We start from the raw sequence: 10,717 nt of genomic DNA, 5'->3' as shown, positions 1-10,717 counted from the left end.
GATTGTGCCTTGGAAATAGTTGTACAACAGCTCATCAGTGTCTCCAACCCACGGCAGCCTGGAGCCACCGCCCTGCCAGCCATGGGGCATCCTGGATGAGACCTTTCCCAAAGAGTGGCACAGCCCAGGTGGCAGAGCGTGGCACTAGGCTCCCCATTCAGCAGGACTCTGCTCTGCCATTGGTCTCCATGCCTGTCCTCCTGGGTCCTGGATGTATTCCTAAGGGATGTCCCTCTCCCCAAAGCACTGGTGGCTTCCAAAAGGCTAAGTCAGCTCCTCCATGCTCAGCCACCCCCCTGGAGCTGCCCTGTTTGGTGCCTCTGCAGACGTGGCCTGGGCATGGACACGTTTCCGCTTGCCCACGGCTTGCCTGGCCTCTTGGCTGCCCCAGAGCATTCCTGGCATTGCTTTGGCACACCCTGGGGCCAAGCACACCATGCTGCTTTCCCTGGCCCTTGAAGCCCCACAGGGCTCCTCATCAGGGCCACTCCTGTTTGAAGTGCCAGGTGCTTGATGCCCTGAGAGGCTTGCTCCCTGCACCCGCGGTGGGTAAGGAGCTGCTCCTCCAGCAGCTTTTTGGCTTCAGGAAATCAGCTGAAGTGTGTGGGGATTTTCCAGGCTGGGAGCACGACAGGGAGAGGTCACAGGAATGAAAGCCCAAAGCAAACCCTCGGGGAGGGCTGGGGGTGCAGGGTGGGGTGACCCCAGAGGAAGGGACAGACGCAGGCACCCTCATCCCAGAGGAGAGCAAAAGGGGCTCTGGAGCTTCCCCTCACCCAGGAGCTGCCTTTGCAGGGCTCTATCTGCAGGATCAGGAATCTGAGCTATGTTGCAGAGAGCCGGTGTGTCGGGAGCTGCCTCAGGAATCTGGGGGCCGTGGCCTTTGAGATGGAAAGCCCAGAGGAGAGGGAAGCCAGGGAGAAGAACCAGCAGCAGGTCCGATGGCTTGTGAAGCCATCAGCCCCCTTGCCCCACAGTAAAACTCTGTGAGGTCCAGATGAAAAGCAGGGCCAGAGCCCCCCAGCAGCCTCTTGCTTCCCATTTGGGCATTTCAGGAGGGGCCACAAAGCCACAGCAATAAAGTTCAGGTGCTTTTGGCACAGGCAGAAGATTCCCCCTGAGGCGGCTGGGTGGGGAAGGGAAACGCCTCGTGTTTGCTGCGCTTTGCAGTGCTGAGCTGGCATTTTAGGTGTCTCAGCAGAGAGCAAGTCCCTGCACCCCTCCTGCCACCCCTCTGCTGACTGATCTGGCGTGGGCACAGGGACAAGGCAACAATGCAATTTTGCTGCTCTCAGCACCGGGGAGCCCTTGGAGGAGCTTTGGGTACGTGTGCCAGGGCATGTCACCCTGCTGTCACCCTGCCCCATCTCAGTGGGGTGATGGGTAAAAGGCTCCAGTGCCAGATGTGAGGATTGAAAGCACTCAGGGACTCCCAGTGGCCCGACCTTGGGCCCTCCATAAAGGGAAAACTCAAGCAGTGGAGCCAGACCAGAAGGGAAACCTCAGTCTCTTTAAAAGGGTCTTAGCTAGGGCATGGCAGGAGGCAGTGCTTGGCTGCCCGCTGGGACCCAGCCCAGCCTTTTATCTCCAGCATCCTGGCATCCCACTCCAAGGCCGTGTCCCTGGGGAGGAGACTTCCCTTCCACGAAGAGTAAGAGGAGCCTGGGAGTCAGCAGCTGGAGCAGCTACTTGCTCCAGCACAATGGATGTCAATGAGTTTCTCTTCAGTTCCCAGCAAGGGGAGGGCTTTGGGGCAGGGAAGGATCAAGCCACTGCTGGGAAAGACAGGCTGCCCCTGATCTGTGGCACCATGCATGCCAACCCCACACATCCCTGCCAGGCTGAAGGTAGCGATGGGTTTGTTTTAAGTCTCCTCTCCCCAAAACTCAGAGGGCTTTCTGGTCACCCCCCAAGCAAATACGATGCCCTGGATGATGGTGGAAAGTCTGGGGATGTTCAGGTTGCACTGTGACACCCTCCAGTTTGTCTGCTTCCCTACTCACACTGCTCCTGCCTCTTCCCCCAGTGCCTTGCATCCCAGGAGGTAGCCCAGCCCCCAGCACCCCCATTTCTGCAGCACCAACTGGGGTAACCTCAGAAGCAGTTTAGAAAGAAGCTGCCACATTCATAGATTCATAGAAGGGTTTGGTTTGGAAGGGGCCTTAAAGGTAACCTAGTTCCAACCTCGCCTTGCCATGGGCACGGGCACCTTCTACTAGCCCAGGTTGCTCAAGGCCTCATCTAACCTGGCCTTGAACACCTCCAGGGAGGGAGCATCTGCAACTTCCCTGGGCAACCTGTTCCAGTGTCTCCCCACCCTCACTGTCAAGAAGCTCTTCCTAATCTCTGCTCTAAATCTCCCCTCTTCAAGCTTAAATGTCCCTGCTTGCCCAGCCAGTCCCCACTGATCCCAAGCCTGGATGGTGCAAGACACCTGCAGTGCTGGCTCCCAGCGAGATCAAGCAGCACAACAGGAACTGGCAGCTGGCTCAGCAGGTCTCTCGCAACGGACACAGCCACAGCTGCCTCTTTGATGTGCAGAATTGGGGCAGGTGGGCAGGGAGGCTGCCCTGGGTCTCATCTTGATTAGCACTCGTGGCTGAGGAACACCTCAGGACTTTGCAAATCAAGGACAGTGTTGATCAAGACTAGCCAACCTTGCTTGAAAACAAACAGCCCAGCCCTAGCTCTTTAAACCCGGAGGCTGTGGCTTGCACACAAAGAACAACTTGTGAAAGGCTCCAGTAAGGAAAACCTTCAGGTGGCTAATCCAGCAAACACAGCAGCGAGAGCAGACAGAATTAATCAGGTTGTAAAAAGATCCTTTCAGATCATCAAGTCCAAGACAGGAGGCAGAGCTCAGCACAGCTTCACTTAAAAGGAGCTGGTGGAATCCAGCTGTGTTTCACCGTTTGGACAGTGGGAAGAACTTTGCCATAAGGGTGGTGGAACACTGGAACAGGTTGCCCAGGATGGTGGTGGAGACTCCATCCCTGGAGACATTCAAGGTCAGGCTTGATGGGGCTATGAGAAACCTGCTCTAGTTGCAGATGTCCCTGCTGACTGCAGGGGAGGGGATGGACAAGATGCCTTTTAAAGGTCCCTTCCAACATAGTGCATTCTATGATCTGCCTCTCACCTTCAAGATCTCCAAATTCACCAGTGTCAGTGCAAGGAACCCACCATGGAGCACTGGAACAGGCTCCTCAGAGAGGTTGTGGAGTCTCTTTCTCTGGAGACTTTCAAGCCCTGTGTTCCTGTGTGACCTGTGCTAGATTCTGTGGTCCTGCTCTGGTGGGGAGGTTGGACTGGATGATCCCTCCCAGTCCCTAACATCTTGTGATCCTGTGACCGTGTGCCCAGAGGGTCCTGGGCTGGCAACAGGCATCCCTTTAGGACTCCTCCACCATTCCCATCCTCGTGGGACAGCCAACCTGTTCCCTGCTTGCCCTCAGGATCCCCCAGCTGCATCAACCCCTCTGCCTCCCCTCTTAAGAGTCATAGAATCAGTCAGCATTGGAAGGGACCACAAGGAGCAGCCAGTTCCAACTCCCCTGCCATGCCCAGGGACACCCCACCCTAAAGCAGGCTGCACACAGCCTCATCCAGCCTGGCCTTAAACACCTCCAGCCATGGGGCCTCAGCCATCTCCCTGGGCAACCCATTCCAGCCTCTCACCACTCTCATACTGAACAACTCCTGCCTCACATCCAAGCTGAACCTACCCACCTCCAGCTTCGCTCCATTCTCCTACTCCTGGCACTGCCTGATAGCCTAAAGTGTCCAGCACATCCAGGCTGGTCCCTTTCATAGAATCATAGAATCAAGCAGGTTGGAAGAGACCTCAAAGATCATCCAGTCCAGCCTATCCCCCAGCCCTATCCAGTGAACCAGACCATGGCACTAAGTGCCTCATCCAGGCTTTTCTTGAACACCTCCAGGGACAGTGACTCCACCACCTCCCTGGGCAGCCCATTCCAATGCCAATCACTCTCTCTGCCAACAACTTCCTCCTCACATCCAGCCTAGACCTCCCCTGGCACAACTTGAGACTGTGCCCCCTTGTTCTGTTGCTGGTTGTCTGGGAGAAGAGCCCAACCCCACCTGGCTACAGCCTCCCTTCAGGTAGCTGTAGACAGCAATGAGGGTGGGCTCTGGGAAGCAGCTTGGTTTTGCCCAGATTGTTTCTCGGGTAGGAGCTGGTTCATGGAGTCAGGAGGGCTGCAAAGTAACAGTAGCTGCAGTGACCTCTCAGCTCCATCTGCCAGGACACGGTGCCAGCATCCTCCTCCCTGCGCCGCTTCCTCTGGGCAGAGCCAGCGAGCGAGGGGACTGCTGGTGCTGGGGGAAGCTGTAATAATAACAATCACACCCTCTAAATACAGCAAACCCAGCAACAGCTCGAGCTGCATGGTCCATATTAATGTCACTTACGAGTGCATTTGCCATGAAATTATTGTTAATTATTCATCTCAGCTAATGCTCAGCAACCGCTGATGGCCTCAGGAGCTGCCGTGCAGTCTGAGTCAACGAATTATGGCCATAAACCAGATCCTATTCTGCCATTTAATGGAGCTGGTTAATCACTGGTTGGGGTGGTTTTCCTCTCCTCTAGCTGGGTGTTTTTCTCTGCCTGGCCAAGAAGATCCAGCAGCCCACAGCAGGCTCTGCCCGCCTGGCTGGATACTCACCCCATGCTTTGCTGCGGTGGCTGTGGCATCAAGCATGTGCTCAGCTAATGTGTGATTAACAACCATCAGGTTGGGCTGAAGTGCCCTGACACCTGTGGGGTGGCTTCTGTAGGGTGAGGGATAGAAAGAAGGGATCCCTCAGGGGGCTTGAGGGTACCCAGCCTGGCTGGCCCCTTTTGCCTGCCACATCACAGAAGTGTAGGGGTTGGAAGGGACCTCTGCAGATCGAGTCCAACCTTCCTGCCAAGCCAATGTCACCTAAAGAAGGTCACACAGGAACACTTCCAGGTGGGTTTTGAATGTCTCCAGAGATGGAAACTCTTCCACCTCTCTGGGCAGCCTGTTCTGATGCTCTGTGACCCTTAAATTGAAGAAGTTCCTCCTCATGTTTGGATGGAACTTCCTATGCCCAAGTCACCTGGGGATGGTGACAGCTCTGGGTGTGCCTGCCTGTGCCCAGCAGCCCATCTTAGATCCACACTGTAGTTATTTGAAAGCCTGGCATTGCAGGGTGACAACGAAGCTGTCCTCCTTGCGTGCCTGTGCCCAGTGCCTGCTGAATGCACCAAGGCTTTGCTGTTGACCTCCTGGGCGCAGGCACAAGCCCTTGCTTGGACAGTGCAACCTTCTAACACCTCACACATCCCAAAGGTCACCCTCCAGGCTCCAGCCAAAGCCATCACTCATGCCCAGCTCCAAGGGCTGCTCCCTTTTCCAGTGGCTTCTCTCCAGCAGACCTGAGCATCTGGCTGGTGGTTTGTCACCACCCAGCACGGTGGTTTGTGCAAACCCAGCATGGAGCTGCCCATGGAAATGCTGCTTCTCCAGGGGCGACTCAGCCCTTGCTCTTCTCTTCGTGGAATCACAGAATGCTTTGGGTTGGAAGGGACCTTTTGTGCCCAAGGAGCAGGAGAACAATTGCTTTGGTCATCGCTTCGGAGGGACAAACATATTTATTCATTGCAAGGGTACCCTCAGGACCAGCTAAGCCAGCCTGGCTGGGATGAGTTTGACCTCCAGGCACAGCTGCCAGTTCACCGCCACAAGGGAGCTGCCCATCCCTGCCAGCTCTTGAGGACCACACATGTCCCACAGCACCCAGTTTTACCCCAAATCAGGGTAACCAGCTCCTGCTTTCCCCCAGGCAGCCCTAGGAAAGAGTCTCCTCCTCAGGCAGTGTGTCAGGGGTGGAGGTTGTGAGGGGGATGGAGGTCGTGGGGGGGATGGAGGTCGTGGGGGGGATGGAGGCCACCCCGTGGAAAACCTGCCTGTCCGTGCCCGCGGGCTCGGCGCAGTCGCGGCTGTGCCGATGGCACTGGTGGGGGCCGAGCAGCAGGCGCTCGCGGCACCGCTTGCCGATCAGGTAGGCAGCCTCGATGAGGTTCAGCACCACGCAGATGCAGGTGGTGACCACCATGAAGAGAGTGAAGATGGTCTTCTCGGTGGGCCGGGAGATGAAGCAGTCCACCACGTTGGGGCAGGGCTGCAGCTCGCACTTGACCAGCCGCGGCAGGCTGTAGTTCTCGTAGAAGCGGTAGAAGATGTAGAGGAAGACCACGTCCACGCTGGCCTTGAAGATAAGGCTGAGCAGGTAGGTCCACCACAGTCCCCCCCCGCTTCTTGCCAGGGTTGGGGTAGACGCAGTGGTAGCTGTCCCCGCCGGCATCGCGGCGCCTCTGCGCCTTGGCCTCCCGGTAGGCCACGTGCATGATGACCAAGAGGGACGGGCAGGTCACCAGGATGAGCTGCAGGGCCCAGAGGCGGATGTGGGAGACGGGGAAGAAGTGATCGAAGCAGACGTTGGTGCAGCCTGGCTGCAGAGTGTTGCAGTCGAAGTCCTTGTGGTCATCGCTCCAGACCTTCTCGGTTGCCACCACATAGACCAGCAAGCGGAATATGAAGACGAGGGAGAGCCAGATGCGGCCGAAGGCTGTGGAGTACTTGTTGACCCCACTGAGGAGCCCTTCGAACACCCCCCAGTTCATGGTCCCCCGGTCCCTTTAGCCAGCCTGGCAGGAGAGAGAAGATACAGTCACAGCAAAGCAGCAGCGAGAGGTCCTCATCAGAGCACCCAAAGCACCAAGCCACTCTCCTGCCCAGGTGGCCTTGGAGGACATCTCTGACCTTCAAGCACGCAGGGGGATGCTTGACACATCCCCAGCACAGACCTGGTCCCGTAGAGGAGTCCCTGCAGAGCACTGTCCCCTTCTGTAGGGTCGTGAGGACGCGGCAAAGCCCAAAGCATCCTTCAGCCACGAGCAGCAGCACTCCACAGCTCAGCCCTCACCAACCTGTGCCATCCGCTCCAGCTCCTGCCTCGCTGCCCAGGTATTTGTTATTGATTTTCCTCACGTTGCCAGGCCTGGCCCAGGCAGAAGACAAATAGGAGGAGCTGGGGCATGACTCACCTGGCTCCACCACAGGTCCTCTCCCATCGCTGGAATCTGCCAGCACCTCCATTCCCTGACTTGGGCAGCGTGGGAGGAGCTCGACACCAACCCATGCTTTGCCCACATGCCAAGCCCACACACCATGCTCACATCAGGCATGGCACAGCCCAGAGCAGAGGCAGCAGCTGAGCTGGGAAGGGGACTGCACAGCCCAAGGTGCTGCCCTGAGGCTGGGCAACTACAAGAACGAACTCTCAGCTCAAATTCATCTCAGCTTGTTCCCGACCCAGGACCCCGAGCATCTCTGTTGGTCCTGGATTGCACCGTGCCCTGTAAGCCCACCCAGAGTGAGGCTGCAGCCGGGCAGGGCTGCCAGGGCTGCGCTTGGCACTGACTCTCCTGAGATACTGCAGCCGCCAGCGAAACAAGGAGGTTGCCCCTCGCTGGCAGAACTCTGCGGGGTGAGCACATCCCCTGCTCAACACACCCTGGCCCATGGCACGCAGCAGCCCGCAGGGCTACAACCTCCAGATTGCTCCTTCCCCACCCACAATGCCACCACCAGCCATGGCTGTGCCCAGCACCCTGGCACTGGGTCGCGCTCTGCGGGCCGCCCCCTGCAGCAGATTCCTCTTCCGCAGCCCCAGCCCCACCTCAGCAGGGGTGGGGGCCGCAGCAGAGGAGCGCTGGGGTGCCGCTTACCCTCGGGATGTCCCACTGCCGAGGCCGGCGCCGGTGCCGGTCGGTGCTTGCCCAGGGCGCGAAGGCATCGCCGCTGTGCCAGGCGCCGGCACCACGTGAGTCACCGCTGGGAGCAAGGAGGAGATTCCCAGGAGGAAGGGTTGGGGTTCCAGGCAGATCCCCACGTGTCCCGTGGGCCGTTTCCCGGGGTGAAAGGTGCCCGATCCTGCTGCGGTGCAGGGAAGGGCTGCGCTCGCTGCTCCGCCGCGGGGAAGGGTGCAGGTGCTTGGGGCCGCCCGCCCTCGGACGTGGCAGGCATGCCAAGGTGCCCATCGCGGCTTGGGGTCTCTCCAGCCCCTCCCGGTGCCCATCTTCCCTTGGTTGCACCGGCAAGGGGGACGTGGCCGCCTGCCCGAGGCTCTGGGAGGCTCTCAGCTCAGCTCCTCCCTTTCTAATCCCTTTCCACCCAAACTTTGCACCACGGCAAGAGCTCCAGAGGAGCCTCGATCCCACCCGCGGACGAGTGGGTGGCAGCTGAGCGTTTCGCTGAGAGTTAATTAAGCACTTCTCCTGCACTCCCCTCGCCTGCAAGCTGCAACCAGTCTCTTCCCCATCACGGGGGCCCTCCCCACCACGGAGCCCCCAGCTCACAGAATCCCTTCGAGGTCTGAGCCCCACTTGGAGGCTCTGAGCACAGAGCAGGGCTGCAGGGTCAGGTGGGTGGGGATCCAACAGGGGAGTGCTGCCAAGAGCTCAGGTAGAGCTGGAGCCATCCCAGGAGCAAGCAGAGGTTGCAGTTGCAGTTCTGCTGGGTTAATAAATAAATAAGTGTGGGGAAACAAATCTAAACAGCTGTAAAGTAAATTACCAGTGTTTGTGGATGGCTCGAGGGAAGAGCTCTGCAGTTTGAAACCAAACAAGCCCTTTTGTTGGTGTTTTTCCCTCCCCCCTGTCTGTGCAGTGACTGTGCCAGGAAAAGGGTTCCCAGAGGCTGTGTCCTGCCATGGGCAAGCAGAGCAGCACCCACCCCACCAGCACCCAGCTATGGGGGGGGGGGGAGGATGTTGTGCTTGTGAGTGTGCAAAGGGTCTCTGTTGGTTTGCTGCCTTCTGGGTTAGAATCCTTTCCTCTGGGGAGCTGCCAGGTGTGATGGGCAGTTTCTGGTGGTGCTGGGCTCTGGGTACATCTCAAGCCCCTGATGGCCATTCCGGGAGCATGGGTGAAGCCCCTGTGACCCCATTTTGTCCCCAGAACTTTGGTCAGATGGCAGGAGGAGATTTCTCAGGGATGTGGTTGAGGTCCCATCCCTGGAGACATTCAAGGTCAAACCTGATGGGGCCCTGAGCAAGCTGCTGTAGTTGGCAGTGTCCCTGCTGAACGCAGAGGGGTGCACAAGATGACCTTTGAGGGTCCCTTCTGTGATTCTGTGAGTGGCCATGCAGCTTCCCTCTCTCCATCCTGCTGGCTGGGGCTGTGCCACTGAGATGAAGTGGAGATCAGCTGCAGCTGCCTGGCAAATACCTGTGTCCTGGGTTAGGGTGGATCCCTCCCCCAGTAGAGTAAACTCATAGAATGGTTCAGGTTGGAAGGGACCTCAAAGATCACCCAGTTCCAACCCCCTGCCATAGGTGGGGACAGCTCCCACTAGAACAGGTCACAGCATCATAGAATCATAGGATCAGTCAGGGTTGGAAGGCACCACAAGGATCAACCAGATCCAACCCCCCTGCCATGCCCAGGGACACCCTACCCTAGAGCAGGCTGCACACAGCCTCAGCCAGCCTGGCCTCAAACACCTCCAGCCATGGGGCCTCAACCACCTCCCTGGGCAACCCATTCCAGCCTCTCACCACTCTCCTGCTCAACAACTTCCTCCTCACCTCCAGCCTCACTCTCCCCACCTCCAGCTTTGCTCCACCCCCCCCACTCCTGGCACTCCCTGATAGCCTAAAAAGTCCTTCCCCAGCTCTTTTTGAGGCTCCAGGCCTCATCCAACCTGGCCTTGAACACCTCCAGGGAGGCAGCATCCACAGCCTCCCTGGGCAACCTGTGCCAGTGTCTCACCACCCTCACTGTCAAGAACCTTTTCCTAACACCTAGTTTGAATCTCTCCTCTGACAGTTTAAACCCATCCCCCCTTGTCTGTCATTACAAGACCTTGTCCATAATCCCTCCCCAGCCTCCCTCTAGGTCCCCTCTTACAACATGGATTTTTGGCAAGTCAGGAAAAACAAAGTTGTGTGTTTTGTAGTTTAAATCTAACAGTATAAGGAGAATAAACTACCAGAGAAATGTAATCACCTGAAGGGAGATGGGGAAGGGGTCAGGTGGCAGCAAAGCAGCCAAAACAGCATCAGGGGAAGGCAGCAGCAGGTGCAGCAGGAGCAGCCAGGGGAAGGCACAAGCTGTGCCTCCAGCCATAAAGCTCTTGATGCTGCAATGAAATGATATTAACTTATCCTTGTTGCCATTCTGTGGCCTATCCCTAGAATGTTCACCTCTCCACTCAGAGCTTCCACTTCTAAGTTTCTCTGCTCTGATTTGTCTTAATGTCTGAGCTAGAAATAGGGCACCAAAAAAATCAACAGGGAGAGGGAAAACCACAGGCTGGGAGAAAGCAAGAGGCAAGAGGTTCCTGAGCAGCAGACAGGGCTAAACTCAGCCAGCAAAGGCCACAGCAACTCTTGGGACATCCTCTGTCCTTGGGCTGGAGGGCACCAAGTTCCTGCAACCAGAGCTGCTTTCCCACTACTCAAACCTGCTGGAAATCTCAGTTTCCCTCAGACAGAAGCAGGGTGCTGAAGGCTGAAGCCTCCACCAGCCAACACCAGGCAGCCCTGGTGGCACTGGGGACATGGAGGTGTAGTAATGGCAGCACTTTATCTTCCAGGAACAAGCCCCATTAGTACATTTTCTCTACAAGATGAAATATTAATAACACTTTGCATTTATATA

General features: G+C 57.3%; 1 protein-coding gene across 1 annotated transcript; it reads right to left on the bottom strand.

Moving 5' to 3' along the window:
* Positions 1 to 5,625: 5,625 nt before the first annotated feature.
* On the bottom strand, positions 5,626 to 8,334 carry LOC135190733 (gap junction beta-5 protein-like). The gene is given in 3 exon segments (XM_064172433.1): positions 5,626 to 6,312; positions 6,314 to 6,700; positions 7,784 to 8,334. Coding segments are annotated over 2 exon segments (834 nt in total). The 5' UTR covers positions 6,677 to 6,700; positions 7,784 to 8,334; the 3' UTR covers positions 5,626 to 5,841.
* Positions 8,335 to 10,717: the final 2,383 nt, after the last annotated feature.

This window comes from Pogoniulus pusillus, chromosome 37 (assembly GCF_015220805.1).
Source record: "Pogoniulus pusillus isolate bPogPus1 chromosome 37, bPogPus1.pri, whole genome shotgun sequence".
NCBI classification, from domain to species: domain Eukaryota; kingdom Metazoa; phylum Chordata; class Aves; order Piciformes; family Lybiidae; genus Pogoniulus; species Pogoniulus pusillus.
Note: the sequence above shows the minus strand (reverse complement) of the source record. Positions and strands in the feature narration are given on the sequence as shown.